This window comes from Leptodactylus fuscus, chromosome 8 (assembly GCF_031893055.1).
Source record: "Leptodactylus fuscus isolate aLepFus1 chromosome 8, aLepFus1.hap2, whole genome shotgun sequence".
NCBI classification, from domain to species: domain Eukaryota; kingdom Metazoa; phylum Chordata; class Amphibia; order Anura; family Leptodactylidae; genus Leptodactylus; species Leptodactylus fuscus.
The window spans coordinates 64,770,336-64,788,319 of NC_134272.1; the positions used below are offsets into that span (position 1 = coordinate 64,770,336).

Here is a 17,984-nt window from a genome sequence, read left to right on the forward strand (position 1 = left end):
TTTCAATTTTTGTCTCTTGAGATTTTATTTTCACTAAGCTTTTTGTGGAATTTAACCATGCAATAATAATATAAACAGGTTTCAAATTATTTTTAGAATTTCCAACAATAGAATAATTTCACCAACAGCTGCAATGTAAGAGCTTAAAATGACAATTTGGTGTCACCCTAGGTAGAATATTTCATATAATTGTAACAATATCTCCTACGTATTAGTGTTCATTTGCATATGTATCTCAAAATGCTTCCCCCTAAAATAACTTTTGTATGTCATATTGAGAGATAATTGTATAAAGACAATTTGTAGATTCAAAGACAGTGAAATTAAAGTTATGAGTCTTGGAATGATATGGGCTGAAAATTAAACTAATGCAATGTGGTCGTAAGGTTCGAAACAATTTCTATTGTTGTCTTTAAAGGGTTACATCTCTAGTTGATGAATATATGAGGTTTGTGTATTTTGGCACTTTTCCTCTTGACAATTTTAAGCACACCCACCAGATGATTGCTTGTTTTATAGATCAATCGTGCATATAAAATGGATTTTTCTACAAAATAAACCCTGAACTCCAGCAATCATGGAATTTACCAAATTTTTCTTATCTACTACTCTTTTGATATTTTATATGATTTTTAACCTAGCAGATGGGGGGAAGCTACTTGTTGTTCCTATGGATGGAAGTCACTGGCTCAGCATGCGTCCTGTGGTGGAGAAACTGACCCAACATGGACATGAAGTTGTTGTTGTTATGCCTGAAAGCAGTTTAACCATGGGTGGATCAGAAAAATACACCATATATTCCTTCTCTGTTCCATACAACAGTCAACAGATAAGAGAAATCTTTCAACAGCTTTCGAGAGAGCACTTTACCCTAACACCATATTTCCCCTGGGTTGCTCTTGAAATGCTAGATAGCATGATGGTTGCATTCGATATTTTTTACAAAACATGTGAGCGTTTACTGCTCAATGAGGAGCTAATTCAAAAACTTCGGGATGAGAAGTTTGATGCCATTCTTACAGATCCATTTTTACTATGTGGAGTAATATTAGCTGAGCATCTTGACCTGCCAAATGTGAACTTTCTAAGGGGACTGCCTTGTGCATATGACTATGAAAGTGCTCAGTGTGAAACCCCACTTTCCTATGTGCCTAGACTGTTTAGTAAGTTCTCAGACAAGATGACCTTTATTGAACATGTGAAGAATTCGATGGTCAAGTTTCTAGAGCCGTATTATTGTCGAGTTATGTATTTTCGTTGGGTGAGATTGGCTACAGAGCTCCTGAAAAAAGATGTCACCCCTGTACAGCTTTTCAGCCGATCTTCCATTTGGCTTCTAAGATATGACTTTGTCCTTGAGTATCCGAAACCAATCATGCCAAACATGGTTTTTATTGGAGGCATCCACTGCGGTCTACAGAAGTCCCTGCCCAAAGTAAGGACCACTTTTATCTGTACACTTTTAGCATACATTGGTGTAACTTAAGTGTATAATACAAAATTAACTTTGTCCGTAAGTAAAAGTACATGCCACTGCTTGTATGTAGAATGTATACAAATAGAAACAACTATTACTTATAGCTTTAAATGTAGACCAACCAGCGTTCCTGATATATGTGTTTTAACAAATACATGGATTTCCAAATGCAATAGCAATTTTGGAATTTCCTTTCTTAGATCTTTGTGTTGTGCTGCTAAATAGTTACAGAAGGTAACATTAATAATAAAATATTCAGGTCCTTTAACCCCTTAAAGAGGACCTTTCACCACACCGGGCACGTTACAGCTAACACGGGCTCCTGATGCCGCTGCCTGCATCCACTATAGCTGGCAAACACTTAAGGTGCCGTGATCGCTATTGATCACGGCACCTTAAGGGTTAAATAGCAGGGATCGGTGCAATCACAGCGGGAGCCTGGCTGTCAGATACAGCCGGGCTCCCATGGTGATCACACGGGCTCTGCTTCTGAGCCCGTGCGATCTCCATCACGTACAGGCACGTGGGAATGCGGGAACTAACCACATTCCCTGACGTGCATGCACGTGAAATAGCGCTAAGGGGTTAAGTTCAATCATTATTCCGTGCATCATATTGCCTTTATATTGTCAAATTCGTTAATTATTAGTTATTGTCATATCATATTCAGTACTTTATCTTGCTTTCTTGTAATACCTAGATTTTATATTAAAAAGGTAAAAACAACCCCAAATATAAAAAAAGTTGAAATGCTTTGCAAAATATAAAGTTAACAAGAATGCAATGATTTGGAAATCTCAAATAACCATATTGTACTCACAAAAGAACATAGAACAGATATCAGATGGTGAAAGTTACACATTTCTCCACTTCATTGGAAAATATTAACTCACGTAGAAATTGATGGCAGCAACACATCTCAAAATATGACAAAGCCATGTCTACCATTGTGTAGTACACCATATATTCCTTCTCTGTTCCATACACCAGTCAAGAGATATGTGAAATCTTTCAACAGCTTTCGAGAGAGCACTTTGCCCTAACACCATATTTCCCCTGGGTTGCTCTTGAAATGCTAGATAGCATGATGGTTGTATTCAATATGTTTTACAAAACATGTGAGAGTTTACTGCTCAATGAGGAGCTAATTGAAAAGCTAATTGAAAAACTTCAGGATGAGAAGTTTGATGTTATTTTTACAGACCCATTTTTACTATGGAGTAATATTAGCTGAGCATCTTGACCTGCCAAATGTGAACTTTCTAAGGGGATTACCCTGTGCATATGACTATGAAAGTGCTCAGTGTGCAACCCCACTTTCCTATGTACCTAGGGTGTTTAGTAAGTTCTCAGACAAGATGACCTTTATTGAACGTGTGAACAATTTGATGGTCAGATTTCTAGAGCCGTATTATTGTCGAGTTATGTATTTTCGTTGGGTGAGATTGGCTACAGAGCTCCTGAAAAAAGATGTCACCCCTGTACAGCTTTACAGCCGATCTTCCATTTGGCTTCTAAGATATGACTTTGTCTTTGAGTAACCTAAACCAATCACGCCAAACATGGTTTTTATTGGAGGCATCAACTGTGAGCTACGGAAGTCCCTGCCCAAAGTAAGAACCACTTTTATCTGTACACTTTTAGCATAAATTGGTGTAAGTTAAGTGTCATATCATGAGAGTGTATAAGACAAAATTAACTTTGTCCGTAAGTAAAAGTATATGCCACTGCTCGTATATAGAATGTATACAAATAGAAATAACTAATACTTATAGCTTTAAATGTAGACCAACCAGCGTTCCTGATATGTGTGTTTTAGCAAACAAGTGGATTTCCAAATGCAATAGCAATTTTGGAATTTCCTTTTTTCTTAGATCTTTGTGTTGTGCTGCTAAATAGTTACAGAAGGTAATATTAATAATAATAGGTACTTTAAGTTCATTCATTATTCCGTGCATCATATTGCCTTCATATTGTAACATTAGTTAATTATTAGTTATTGTCATATCATGTTCAGTACTTTATCTTGCTTTCTTGTAATACCTAGATTTTATATTAGAAAGGTAAAAACAACCCCAAATATAAAAAAGTTGAAATGCTTTGCAAAATATAAAGTTAACAAGAATGCAATGATTTGGAAATCTCAAATAACCATGTTGTACTCACAAAAGAACATAGAACAGATATCACATAGTGAAAGTTACACATTTCTCCACTTCACTGGAAAATATTAACTCACGTAGAAATTGATGGCAGCAACACATCTCAAAAAACGCAGCCGCTCTTCTTTCTACAAAACTCTATAAACATGTGGGAAGTAAGGAGACCAATTGCTTACAGAGGACCTTTCATGGATTTGGGGACATGTGGTGTTATATACCGCTGGAAAGCCGACAGTGAACTGAATTCAGCGAACTGTCGGCTTTCCCGATCTGTGACCCCGGGTGAAGAGCTATCGGTACCGGTATCGTAGCTCTTCCCTCTGCTCACAGTACTGGTCCATAGACAAGCACTTTCAGGAGGGGAGGGAGCGTTCCTCCCCGCTCACACAGTACAGTGCTATAGGTGCCGCTGTGCAGAAGCACGTTCCTGACTGACTGTCAGAAACGCTCTTCTGACTGTGAAGAGCTACGGTACCAGTACCGATAGCTCTTCACCCGGGTCACAGATCGGGAAAGCCGACAGTGCGCTGAATTCAGTGCACTGTTGGCTTTCCAGTGGTGTATAACACCGCATGTGCCCAAGTCCATGAAAGGTCCTCTTTAAGTTTTGGGAGAATAATGTCTCATTTTTGACTGATCTAGGATTCTAGCTATCCAACAGTCCCGGGTCTTCTTTCCCAGATGTATTGTTTCATAATGCAGCATATGTTTTCTATTGGTGGAAGTTCTGGACTGCAGGCGGCCACCTAGACTCTTCTGTTTCAAAGGCAAGCTATTGTGATGGATGTATTATGTGGTTTAGCACTGCCTTACTAAAATATGTAAGGCCTTCCTTGAAAGAGATGTTCTTTAGATGGGAGTATATGTTGTTCTAAAACATCTATATACTGCTCCAGTACATTCTGTACACATGGATTTCTCCAGATTCTCTGAATTGTGGGATCGCCTTCTCCATATGACTATGAAAGTGCTCAGTGTGAAACCCCACTTTCCTATGTGCCTAGGCTGTTTAGTAAGTCCTCAGACAAGATGACCTTTATTGAACATGTTAACAATTTGATGGTCAAGTTGCTAGAGTCAAAACAAAAATCAGAAAGAGGGGTAATTATCTAAGAATTATACAAAGTAAATCTTGTCTGAATTAAACACTATAAAACACATTTATTCATAATCTTTAAAAATGAACAATTTTGTCTGCCCAATGTGTCAATGGGGGATAAAACAGGCTACCTCCTGTAGATGCTAACGTATTTATCATCAAGGACTTTTTGTCACATGAAGGACTTTTTGAATAATCTGATCATACGACAGATGTATATGCGTAAGGATACATACTAGCCTGGCATATGACTCTATGACGTTTGTGGGGTACTCTGCTTTGCATCTACAGAAGACCCATAACATTCTAATTTTTCCATCAATGTAGTTATGAGAGCTTATTTTGATGGGACATATTTTGTTACTTAGTAAGGTGTTGGGTTGGATTAAATACAACAATTCTGGCTCAGTTTTGTGTTTCTTTTAATAACAGTTAATTGTTTAATTCATACACATGTAGCAATGCCATTTATGTGAGATTTTATATTCACTAAGCTTTGTGCGAAACTGGACCATTCAATAATAGTTACATAGTAGATGAGGTTGGATGAAGACATAAGTCCATCAAGCCCAACCTATAACCCTATAGTCTCCTCCAGTGTTGATCCAGGGGAAGGCAAAAAAAAACCTCATGAGGCTTATGCCAATTGCCCCATTTCAGGGGAAAAATTCCTTCCTGACTCCTATCTGGCAGTCAGTATAAAAACCCTGGATCAACATGTCCTTAAAATCTAGAATCCATAACCTGTTATATTTTTCTCTTTAAGAAAGGCATCCAGTCCCTCTTTGATCTTGTTCAATGAATCCACCATCACCACTTCCCGGGGCAGAGACTTCCAGAGCCTCGCTGTTCTTACATATAAACATGTTTAGAATCATTTTTATAATTTCCAACAAAAGAATAAATTCACCAACAGCTGCAACGTGGTGTTGCCCTATTTGGTATAATTTGGTATAAATAAGCCCTATTTGGTAAAATTGTAACAATGTCTCCTATATATTAGTGTTCAGCTGTGTATTTATCTCAAAATGCTTCCCTCTAAAACACCTTTTTATGTTATACAGAGAGACTATTGTATAAAGAGAATATAAAGATACAAAGACTGTAAAATTAAAGTTATGAGTCTTGGTGTCAATTAAACAAATGCAATGTGGTCGTAGGGTTCAAAACTATTTCTATTGTGGTCTTTAAAGGGTTACATTTCTAGTTAATGAATATATGAGGTTAGTTTATTTTGGCATTTTTCCTCTTGACAGTTTTCAGCACACCTACCAGATGATTGCTATTTTTGGTGATCAAGCGTGCATATAAAATGGATTTTTCTTCAGAAACTGAACTCCAGCAATCATGGATTTTACTAAGTTTTTCTTTTCTACTACTCTTTTGATATTTTATATGATTTTTAACCTAGCAGATGGGGGGAAGCTACTTGTTGTCCCTGTGGATGGGAGTCACTGGCTCAGCATGTGTCCTGTGGTGGAGAAACTGACCCAACATGGACACGAGGTTGTTGTTGTTATGCCTGAAAGCAGTTTAACCATGGGTGGATCAGAAAAGTACACCGTATATACCTTCTCTATTCCATACACCAAGCAAGAGATAAGTGAACTCTTTCAACAGCTTTCCAAAGAGCACTTTATCATGACACCATATTTCCCCTGGATTGCCATTGAAATGCTAGAAAGCCTGAAGCCTATATTCAAAATGTATTACAAAGTATGTGAGAGTTTACTGCTCAATGAGGAGCTAATACAAAAACTTCGGGATGAGAAGTTTGATGTTATTTTTACAGATCCAGTTTTACTATGTGGAGTAATATTAGCTGAGCATCTTGACCTGCCAAATGTGAATTTTCTAAGGGGATTACCCTGTGCATATGACTATGATAGTGCTCAGTGTGAAACCCCACTTTCCTATGTGCCTAGGGTGTTTAGTAAGTCCTCAGACAAGATGACCTTTATTGAACGGATGAACAATTTGATGGTCAGGTTTCTAGAGCCGTATTATTGTCGAGTTATATATTTTCATTGGGTGAGATTGGCTACGGAGTTCCTGAAAAAAGATGTCACCCCTGTACAGCTTTTCAGCCGATCTTCCATTTGGCTTCTAAGATATGACTTTGTCTTTGAGTATCCGAAACCAATCATGCCAAATATGGTTTTTATTGGCGGCATCAACTGTGAGCTACAGAAGTCCCTGCCCAAAGTAAGAACCACTTTTGTTTGTACACTTTTAGCATAAATTGTACATAATATAAGGTATAACCTAAATTTCATATCATATCATAATATGTCCTTCAACAGATAAGCTATTGGCATTCAGATTTTTTTTTTTTTTTGTAATAAGCACTCATTTATATTTTTTGTGCAATTTGTTTGTAGATGTAAATTTTTGTTCCAGAAATTGTCAGTAAGTAAAAGTATATGCCACTGCTCGTATATAGAATTTATACTAATAGAAATATCTAATACTTATAGCTTTAAATGTAGACCTACCAGCGTTCCTGATATGTGTGTTTTACCAAATACTTGTATTTCCGAATGCAAATAACAATTTTGAACTTTCCTTTCTTAGATCTTTGTTTTGTGCTGTTAACTAGTTACAGAAGTTAATAATTATTAAAAAAAAAGATTCCGGTCCTTCAAGTTCAGTCATTATTCTGAGCCTTTATATTGTCAAATTGGTGCAGTTTTCCCTTGAAAAAGCTGTGATATGCAGATGAGGCTCAAGTGCACCCTGGATTTGTCAGTCTCTACAAGTGGGATTGCCACCCGGTGCTGTCTAAATTGCCATCCCTGTAGATTCAATTGACTCCGTTTATTGTTGTCATGTACTAGTTTCTCCATATTCCATGCATGTGCCCGGTGTTTCTTGACTGATACAATGTGTAGTACAATCCCAGGTAACATGGGCTGCATCATGATCTCTACTGGGCATGTGCAGGCAGGAAACTCTTAAGACTGCTGCCTATGGACTGGAGAACCATAGGACGGCTACAGCTATGGTTTAAATAACTAAAAGTTCATTGTTATTAATTTAATAGCCTACATAGATTAAAAATTCATCTGTACTTTGCTATCCAACACATTACTGCTGTAGGGTACTCTCTGTAAAGAATATGGAAAGAATACAATCATTTGGTATTCGCAATGGAACATCACACATCTAAAAAAGTTAGGACACGGCTGACCATGTGTACCAATGTGTAGCAGCCGCTCTTCTTGTTACAACACTCTATAAATGTCATGGAAGAGTGAAGACTAGAGATGAGCGAACAGTAAAATGTTCGAGATTCGATATTCGTTTCTAGTAGCCCCTCAATATTCGACTACTCGAATCGAATATCGAACCCTATTATAGTCTATGGGGGGAAAATGCTCGTTTCAGGGATAGGCAACATTCGATCAAATTATACTTATACCACGAGTGAGGGTTGGGCTTGATCCTCCGAGACGTCTTCTCCGTGCAGCGTCCCCGCGGCATCTTCCAGCTCTGAATTCACTCTGCCAGGCACCGGGCCTGGGCAGAGCCAACTGCGCATGCCCGCACTACAAGCGGGCATGCGCAGTCGGCTCTGCCCAGGCCCGATGCCTGGCAGAGTGAATTCAGCGCCGGAAGACACTGCGGGGAAGCTGCACGGAGAAGACTTCTAAAGGTAGGAGAAGAACCAGCGTTGATTGGCCGACTGTATAGCATTCGGCCAATCAATGCTGGTTCTGCATCAAACTTTTCCATTCGAATAGCGAGTGGTACTCGATCGAGCACGAGTATTTCAAATACCGTAGTTTTTGATCGAATACCTACTCGATCGAGTACTACTCGCTCATCTCTAGTGAAGACCAATTGTTGGAGTTTTTGCTGTCGCATTCTCGATTAAAGATTAAATATCTAGCTATTCATTATACGAGGTTTGTATATTTGGCACTGGCTTACAGTTTTCGGCACACCTACCAGATAAATAGAAGTTATTGTCATTAGTGTAATTCTTCTCATTCACTTTGGATTCCTGCAGACATGGATTTGTCAAAATTTTCCTTTTCTACAATTCTTTTGCTATTTTATGTGATCCTTAACCCAGCAGATGGGGGGAAGCTACTTGTTATTCCTATGGATGGAAGTCACTGGCTCAGCATGCGTCCTCTGGTAGAAAAACTGACTCAAAATGGACATGATGTATTGGTTGTTATACCTGAAAGCAGTTTAAGTTTGGGTGGATCAGAAAAATACACTGTACGGACCTTCTCTGTTCCGTACACTAGCCAAGAGATGAAAACCCAGTTGGAGAAGTTTGGGAAACAGCACTTTACCTTTCCTTCACATTTCCCCTGGGTAGCTATTGAAATGCTAGATAGCATGATGGTTTTAGTTAATATGCTTTACAAAATATGTGAGAGTTTATTGCTCAACCAGGAGCTCATTGAAAAACTTCGGGATGAGAAGTTTGATGCCGTACTTACAGATCCAGCTTCACTATGTGGAGTAATATTAGCTGAACATCTTGACCTGCCAAATGTGAATTTTCTAAGGGGGTTACCCTGTGCATATGACTATGGAAGTGCTCACTGTGAAACCCCAATTTCCTATGTACCTAGACTGTTTAGTAAGTCTTCAGATAAGATGACATTTATTGAACGTGTGAACAATTTGATGATCAGGTTGCTAGAGACGTATTATTGTGGAACTATTTATTCTCCTTGGGTGAGATTGACTACAGGGTTCCTGAAAAAAGATGTCACCCCTGTACAGCTTCTCAGCAGATCTTCCATGTGGCTTCTCAGATATGATTTTATCTTTGAGTACCCTAAACCAATCATGCCAAACATGGTTTTTGTTGGAGGCATCAACTGTGGTCTACGGAAGTCCCTGCCCAAAGTAAGAACCACTTTTGTTTGTACATTTTTTTTATTAAATTGTGCAAAATTTAATTTGTTACTAAAGTATCATATCATATGGCATCATGTTCCTTGCTCTGATTGTAATAATAATAATAAATTTTATTTATAGAGCGCCAACATATTCCGCATCAGTGTACAATTTGTAGGGTTCGAGTACAGACAAAAAAGATACATTTTAGAGAAATAGCCAATTCACACAATGGGACTGAGGGCCCTGCTCGCAGGAGCTTACAATCTATGAGGTAGAGGGGGTGACACAAAAGGTAGCGGGGGGGGGGCAGAGTTGCTTATACAGAGAACAGACACTTTTGTAATAGAGGTGACTGTCATTACACAAACATAAAACTTTATGAGCCGTAACCAGTTGTATCCTTTAACGTGGAGATGATGCCTGGACATACAAAGCTAGTCTGTAACGGCGTCATATCGTGTGGAGTAATGGGGGAGTGTGAACAGAGAAGGGTTCATTTTAGGGATTCTAATTACGATACGGAAGGGTTTATATTAGGAATTGTGATAGGTCTGTCTGAAAAGATGTGTTTTTAGTTTGCGCTTGAATCTGTAGAAATTGGGAGTTAATCTGATTGTCCGGGGTAAAGCATTCCAGAGCTTTTTATATCTGCACAACTAAAAGCCTTTGCGCTCTGTGAATATTCTGATCCTACAGGCCAGAGGCTCAATGGCTAATGTGAAGAGAAGAATCAACAGGGGTCACCCCTGCCTTGTTCCGCTCCTCAGCACAAACGGTCTTGACAGGCCATTTGCCTATATGCAAGCAGAACAGACCAAAAAAATGTGCCACTCGAGATGGTTAACATTGAGAGAAAGGACCCCCCTGGTCCCGTGACCTCTTACAGACTGCTGCAAATTAACAAAAAAGTATCTATACAAAATAGCATAATACTCCAGGAACAAAAAATAGTATTATTGGACTGTCACATACAGTGACAGATGACACGTTATGTGTGACCACAATACATGGAAAAAAAAATAACTTTTTAGACTAAAGCTCCATGTAGAAAAATTCTGGTATAAAATGCTGCAGAAAAAAAATGTACCAAAGCCTCATTGTGAGTTTTTGTTGCAAATGAGTGGGTTTGAAAAATGGCTGCCGGTTTCCGTCTCGTGTCCAGTTTCTCAGGCAGAAGATGGAAACCTGAAAGTGGAGACCGTGCGCAGGTGTGAACCCGCCCTAACTTTGTTAGTACTGTAAAATGCAATTTTTGTTTCCGCAGCACCAAGCAAAAACAATGTGTTTTCTCAACGTGTAGTCTCAGTCTTTTTTCATACATTTTCATTGTGATCACACATACCATGTTATCTGTCAGTGTATGTGGTAGTGCATTGATGTCATTTCTTTGTATATGCAATACACATTTGTTACTTGGGTATGATGCTAATGTTTTGTGCACTCATATATATATATATATATATATATATATATATATATATATATATATATATATATATATATATATATATATATACAGTCCTATGAAAAAGTTTGGGCACCCCTATTAATCTTAATCATTTTTAGTTCTAAATATTTTGGTGTTTGCAGCAGCCATTTCAGTTTGATATATCTAATAACTGATGGACACAGTAATATTTCAGGATTGAAATGAGGTTTATTGTACTAACAGAAAATGTGCAATATGCATTAAACCAAAATTTGACCGGTGCAAAAGTATGGGCACCCTTATCATTTTACTGATTTGAATACTCCTAACTACTTTTTACTGACTTACTGAAGCACAAAATTGGTTTTGTAACCTCACTGAGCTTTGAATTTCATAGCCAGGTGTATCCAATCATGAGAAAAGGTATTTAAGGTGGCCAATTGCAAGTTGTTCTCCTATTTGAATCTCCTCTGAAGAGTGGCATCATGAGCTACTCAAAACAACTCTCAAATGATCTGAAAACAAAGATTGTCCAACATAGTTGTTCAGGGGAAGGATACAAAAAGTTGTCTCAGAGATTTAACTTGTCAGTTTCCACTGTGAGGAACATAGTAAGGAAATGGAAGACCACAGGGACAGTTCTTGTTAAGTCCAGAAGTGGCAGGCCAAGAAAAATATCAGAAAGGCAGAGAAGAAGAATGGTGAGAACAGTCAAGGACAATCCACAGACCACCTCCAAAGAGCTGCAGCATCATCTTGCTGCAGATGGTGTCACTGTGCATCGGTCAAAAATACAGCGCACTTTGCACAAGGAGAAGCTGTATGGGAGAGTGATAAGAAAGAAGCCGTTTCTGCAAGCACGCCACAAACAGAGTCTCCTGAGGCATGCAGAAGCACATTTGGACAAGCCAGCTTCATTTTGGAAGAAGTTCCTGTGGACTGATGAAACAAAGATTGAGTTGTTTGGTCATACAAAAAGGCATTATGCATGGCGTCCAAAAAAAACAGCATTACAAGAAAAACACATGCTACCCACTGTAAAATTTGGTGGAGGTTCCATCATGCTTTGGGGCTGTGTGGCCAATGCCGGCACCGGGAATCTTGTTAAAGTTGAGGGTCGCATGGATTCCACTCAGTATCAGCAGATTCTTCAGAATAATGTTCAAGAATCAGTGACGAAGTTGAAGTTACCCCGGGGATGGATATTTCAGCAAGACAATGATCCAAAACACCGCTCCAAATCCTCAGGCATTCATGCAGAGGAACAATTACAATGTTCTGGAATGGCCATCCCAGTCCCCAGACCTGAATATCATTGAACATCTGTGGGATGATCTGAAGCGGGCTGTCCATGCTCGGCGACCATCTAACTTAACTGAACTTGAATTGTTTTGTAAAGAGGAATGGTCCAAAATACCTTCATCCAGGATCCAGGAACTGATTAAAAGCTACAGGAGGCGACTAGAGGCTGTTATCTTTGCAAAAGGAGGATCTACTAAATATTAATGTCACTTTTCTGTTGAGGTGCCCATACTTTTGCACCAGTCAAATTTTGGTTTAATGCATATTGCACATTTTCTGTTAGTACAATAAACCTCATTTCAATCCTGAAATATTACTGTGTCCATCAGTTATTAGATATATCAAACTGAAATGGCTGTTGCAAACACCAAAATATTTAGAACAAAAAATGATTAAGATTAATAGGGGTGCCCAAACTTTTTCATAGGACTGTATGTATATATATATATATATATATATATATATATATATATATGCGTGCACGCGGTTTTGTTTCTAGGTAGTGTTTGTTTATGAATAGGCCTTTATGGACTTACCATTTGTAGATATTCTGTTATTTTTTCAGTATATTATTAATGAGGAACTTTCATGTCCTCATGAATGTGCGGTTTTATATACTGTTAGAAAGCCGACAGTGCGCTGAATTCAGTGCATTTTCCAGTATGTGCCCTGGTGCTGGAGATATTAGTGCTGTTAATTTCAGCACCAATATCTCCCCACTATCAGAAGGGTATTCCTCAGAGTTCAATATTATCACTTGGCAGTAAGGAATACCCCCCTCTGTCAGTACAAGAGTATGTTAGAGTCCTGTCGATATGGGGGGGGGGGGGTTCCTCATAGCCCAGCGATGATGATGAACAATGAAGAATGCCCTTCTGGCTGTGGGGAGATATCAGTGCTGAAATTAACAGCACTGATATCTCCAGCCCTGGGGCACAAACTGGGAAATGCATTGAATTCAGCGCACTGTTGACGTTCTAGCAGTATATAATACCACACATTGATGAGGACATGAAAGCAGTGGTGTAAGTAAAGTCTTTTGTCCGGGTCCCCTACCTCATCCCTACAGAGTATTCTTGTAGTGATGGTTACTGGTGCTAATAAGTTTAATCACCCTTAGTGTGGTTAGGGGTAATCTGTGCGTCTCCTTGGTTTATAGGCCAGATGGAAGCTGCAATCTCAATACTGATGCCAGTGCTTACGGGCCCACCTAAGGCTCCTGCGCCCAGGTGTGACTGCACCCTCTGCACCCCCTCAAGTTATACCCCTGCATGAAAGGTCCTCTTTAAACAATAAATAATATACTGCATATATGAATATATGAATAGGAAGTTTCATAGCTCGTATACAAGACTTCTCCCGAGTTGCACCACTTCTCTGGAATGCTCTACCCCGGACAATCAGATTAACTCCCAATTTCTACAGTTTCAAACGCAAACTAAAGATGCATCTTTTCAGACAAGCCTATCACAAATTCTAATGTAAACCCTTCCGTACTATAATTAGAATCCCCAAAATCTAACCCTCCTCTGTCCCTGCTCCCACATTTCCCCACATGATATGATGCCATTTCAGGCTAACTTTATAGGTCTAAGCTCCATCCACATGTAAAAGGACACCACTAGTGACGGCTCATAACGTTTTATGTTTATGTAATGACAGTAACCTCTATTACAACATTGTATGACCTCTGTATAAGCAATGTCGCCCCTGCTACCTCTTGCGTCACCCCCTCTACCTCATAGATTGTAAGCTCTTGCGAGCAGGGCCCTCAGTCCCAGTGTGTGAAATGACTTTCTTTATGTATCTTTCTGTCTGTATTTGAACCCTACAAATTGTACAGCGCTGCGGAATATGTTGGCGCTATATAAATAAAATTTATTATTATTATTATTAGCTGCAAAGAGGGCTAGAAATGTTATTTCTGGACTGGTGCTGCTACCAGGGCAACTCATAGTTTCATGTAAATGGAGAGTGTATTGCATTGACATATCATCTTTGATATGATAGTTCAAAGAGACCATTTATTGATTTTACCCCTTCATACTCTTCATAACACGGAGTAAATGGTACATTTTGTACCCAGACCTCAAAAAACTGTGAGTTAACCAACAACTTAGTTTGACAAATTTCCAAACTAACTTACTAGATAAAGCAGGTCATTAAGGTAAATGGATGATTCTCTTCAGCAATGGTGATGCAATCATTGTTATTTAGGGTGGTCGCCATGATAATCATGTCATCTATTATACAAGTGAATGGAGCGAAGCTGCTTGTTGTTCCTTCTGATGCCAGCCATTGGCTCAGTATGCGTCAGATAAGATAATGTTTGCCCAATGTGAAGAATGTACTAGTCAGAATGTTGCCATGGATGCAACTGGCTTCAGATTTCCTGAAGAAAGAGGTCATCTATGTGCAACTTCTCTGCAAAACGGCCATCTGGCTCTTGCAATATGATTTTTTTTCTTGGTTTTCCAAAACTTATAATGCCCAACATGGTGTTCGTTGGCGGCATCGGTACCGGTGATCTGCAGAGGTCCTGGGTGACAGGTTTCCGCAGATCTATTATTGATGACCTAATTGTAGAAAGTGGAATACCCCTTTAAATTCAATAGCAAATAATTGATGGCAGGAGGCAGACATTTTATTAAACAACTCTTTAGCAATGTAAATGGAAACAAAGAACTGTATGAGAAACACCAAACTGTGTCGCCCTAAAATAGTGTGCAGTGCCTAAGTATAGGGCTGTGGACCCCTTTATTAAAGGGATTGTATCATTAGAATACCCTTTTTAAACTAAATACATGTATGAATAGCCTTAAAAAAGGCTATTCTTCTATTTCCTTCATTATTCTGATTCGCACCACCGTTCCTGAGGAATTTCTTCTTTCTTCCTTATGCAAATGAGTTTTCTCGCAGCACTGGGGGCGTTCCCCAGCACTCAAACAGCACTGAGGGCTTGAAAACTCTCCAGCAACAGCCTCGGTCTTCTTCACCGCCTCCGCCTCTTCCCTTCGCGCTCCTCTTCTCTTGGTACAAAAGTGCCGACTGCGCATGTCTGTTGGCCATTTTCCTGTGGTTAACGGGAGAGGCCACAGGAAAATGGCCGACTGCGCAGGTCCGTCAATGCTATTGGAAAATTTGCGGAGTTTTAAAAATGTTGTCTAACCATCTTAATGGTGACAAGTCTGTTGTCTTGATTGATTGCCAATGGTTTCAACCATGAATGAAGCAACATTCGGGTACGTTATGTATATGGGTACGTTATGCAGTGTCAGGGCACAGTCTCTCAATTTACAAATCTATCTTAGAGGGCACAATACATATGCCGATTCAACAATGGGCACAGCATCTTAGTTACTGTGCAGTTATCTAGAGTCCATTTAATTCCTAAAGGAGGAGATTATTGATGAAGGGACATGTTGGTGCCATGTGTGACGGTCTCCTGCGGGTTGTCACTGTGAGACCTCCATCCTATCACAGTCTAGTGTGGGCGGAGTCTGACCGCGCTTGGTGATGGCTGCTTAGCTGTAGAGCTCCGTCACGCTAGACCCCGAACCAGCTCTCACAGCACTTTCCCGGCTTCAAAAATGGACAAATTTAACAAAGAGAGGGGCACTGACCCTCCGGGTACCCCGCGAACAAGCAAACAACAAGGAGACATACAGAGATTTATCAAAAAGAAAACGGCCTACTCCCCAGCAGGTCCTTCTAAAATGGCGCCGGCCGTGAGGCAGGAAGACGAACATGACGACGATTCTGACATGGAAGAGATCGCGCCGCCTGATATCACTACACAAGCAGCTGAAGGACAAACGGTAGTCACGCTGTCCGTGTTACAGAAAGCCCTTGCTAGAGCCCTGACTCCGGTGATGGAAGAACTAGCAGCGATCAGGTCAGATATAAACAGCATAGGCCAACGCGTCTCTTCCTTAGAACATAGTACAGCCGCCATTACAAACCATTCTACAACTATGGCTGCCAGAATGCACGTATATAAAGAATATATTGATAGATCACTAATACTGATAGAAGATCAAGAAAACAGGGGGAGGAGGAAGAATATTAGGCTTAAGGGTGTCCCTGAACAAAATACTGCAGAGGACTTGAATGAACTTGCATTGCAAATTTTCACTGACTTGCTAGGCCCTGACAGAGCCAACAAGATCCAAATCGAGAGGATCCACCGTGCTCTCAAACCTAAACCGCAGCAGGGCGCTCCACCGAGAGACATTATCTGTGGCCTCCTCACGTTTCCAGATGTTGCAGAGATTCTGGCAGCCGTCAGAAATAAACCAACAATCTCCTTTGGAGACACTGAAATTGCTATATACCAGGATGTTGCACCCTCCATACTAGCAAAACGCAGAATCCTGAAACCCTTATTGGATGCCTTAAGAGCTAAAGAGATTAAGTACGCCTGGCTATATCCATTCGGCTTAGCAGTGATGCACAAGGGTAAAAGGCTTACAGTTCATACCCCCTCAGACTTACCAGCGCTCTGGGCTCACCTACGGATGGAACCACTCGATATCCCGCCTTGGCTGCCCACGCCACCTCTCCCGGACTTCCCAGACTTACCGGACATTACTGACGAAAGACCCTGGCTTCTGGGAGAAAGGAGCAAATCCCACAGGGGAAGAAAGCCCATACCTCGCTCTCGTTCTGTTGTTTCCTGAAAGAACAGTTCCTGGGTTCGGTGCCCTTTTCTATCTTCCTCAAGATATTGTGTTAGAGCAACACCTTGGTTCATGATATTGCAACTATGTATTGCTTTTCTAGAGCCTTCTCAGTTTTCCTTATACGTTAGTAATTACTTTTTGACGCATTTACAGTTTATATTAGCTCGCATTTTAAGTTATTGTTCTGCTTAGCTCACATGATAATAACATTTCGCCCATGCGATGCCGTGATTTGTTTATACTTTTTCTATATTTACAAGAGAGCTGGATGGGGCTCTGTCATCCGATCAGACCTCTCATTACTCGCTTCCTATCCGTCCCTTGCTTCCACTAACTAGCTTTTATAACATCCTTCCTAATATTGTATATTTTACTTGATAACACCCGGGCTCAGGGGGGGTACACCTGAAAGGGGTTCATACCTCTGCGCCCTTGGTGTTTTCTAATATATCCTGCTCCCTGTGCCTTTCCCCCCCTCCCCACCCTTTCCCTACCCTACATCCCCAATATATGGTTTAACTCTTTATTTTGAAATTGGTGGATATATATTGTACTAACGAATATCTTATCTCTCTTAACCATTCTATAAACTCTAAATTTCTCCTGCTTTTCATCCACTCTCCCTTCTCCCCCCCCCCCCCCCTCGCCTTACTGCTCACTCTTTACCTCTCTCCCCACTCATCCACTTACCTCCAGGACGGGAGGATACCAGATCCTGCATTCCTCCACTGCTCCAATCCGGAACCACAAAACCTGACATGACGACGGTTACAGTGACCTCCTTGAACGCTAATGGTTTACAAACACCCCAGAAAAGACATGGGATACTGAGGTTAGTCACCAAACTGAAGACTGATATTCTTATGTTACAAGAAACGCACTTCAAAATGTCTAGGGTACCAAGCTTTTCTAAGAAACGATTTGACCAATGGTACTTTAACTCCCACCCAACTTCAGCATCTAAAGG

The 17,984-nt window shown here is 40.1% G+C and overlaps 3 protein-coding genes and 1 pseudogene across 3 annotated transcripts in view; 3 read left to right on the top strand and 1 right to left on the bottom strand.

The window, feature by feature from the left end:
* Nucleotides 1-577: 577 nt before the first annotated feature.
* Nucleotides 578-1,486, top strand: LOC142217253 (UDP-glucuronosyltransferase 1A6 pseudogene; annotated as a pseudogene).
* Nucleotides 1,487-6,085: 4,599 nt separating this feature from the next.
* On the top strand, nt 6,086-6,979 carry LOC142217254 (UDP-glucuronosyltransferase 1A6-like). Its single transcript, XM_075285448.1, has one exon. It carries the CDS (start codon nt 6,086-6,088, stop codon nt 6,977-6,979), a length of 894 nt encoding a protein of 297 aa, XP_075141549.1.
* Nucleotides 6,980-8,752: 1,773 nt separating this feature from the next.
* Nucleotides 8,753-10,904, top strand: LOC142217255 (UDP-glucuronosyltransferase 1A6-like). The gene is made up of 2 exons (XM_075285450.1): nt 8,753-9,625; nt 10,869-10,904. Exons 1-2 carry the CDS (start codon nt 8,753-8,755, stop codon nt 10,902-10,904), a joined length of 909 nt encoding a protein of 302 aa, XP_075141551.1.
* Nucleotides 10,905-16,618: 5,714 nt separating this feature from the next.
* Nucleotides 16,619-17,984, bottom strand: part of SH3BP4 (SH3 domain binding protein 4) — a 111,252-nt gene continuing 109,886 nt past the window's right edge. Inside the window, exon 6 of the transcript XR_012717329.1 lies at nt 16,619-16,638. The gene's annotated coding sequence lies outside the window, so the exon portion shown is untranslated. The remainder of the gene's footprint in view (nt 16,639-17,984) is intronic.

Excerpts from the sequence above, each read along its gene's own strand:
- LOC142217254 (XM_075285448.1), top strand. The coding sequence starts at position 6,086 with ATGGATTTTACTAAGTTTTTCTTTTCTACTACTCTTTTGATATTTTAT.
- LOC142217255 (XM_075285450.1), top strand. The coding sequence starts at position 8,753 with ATGGATTTGTCAAAATTTTCCTTTTCTACAATTCTTTTGCTATTTTAT. Across the intron at positions 9,626-10,868 it reads CCAAAGTAAGAACCACTTTT|CACCAAGCAAAAACAATGTG; the intron begins GTTTGTACATTT and ends TTGTTTCCGCAG.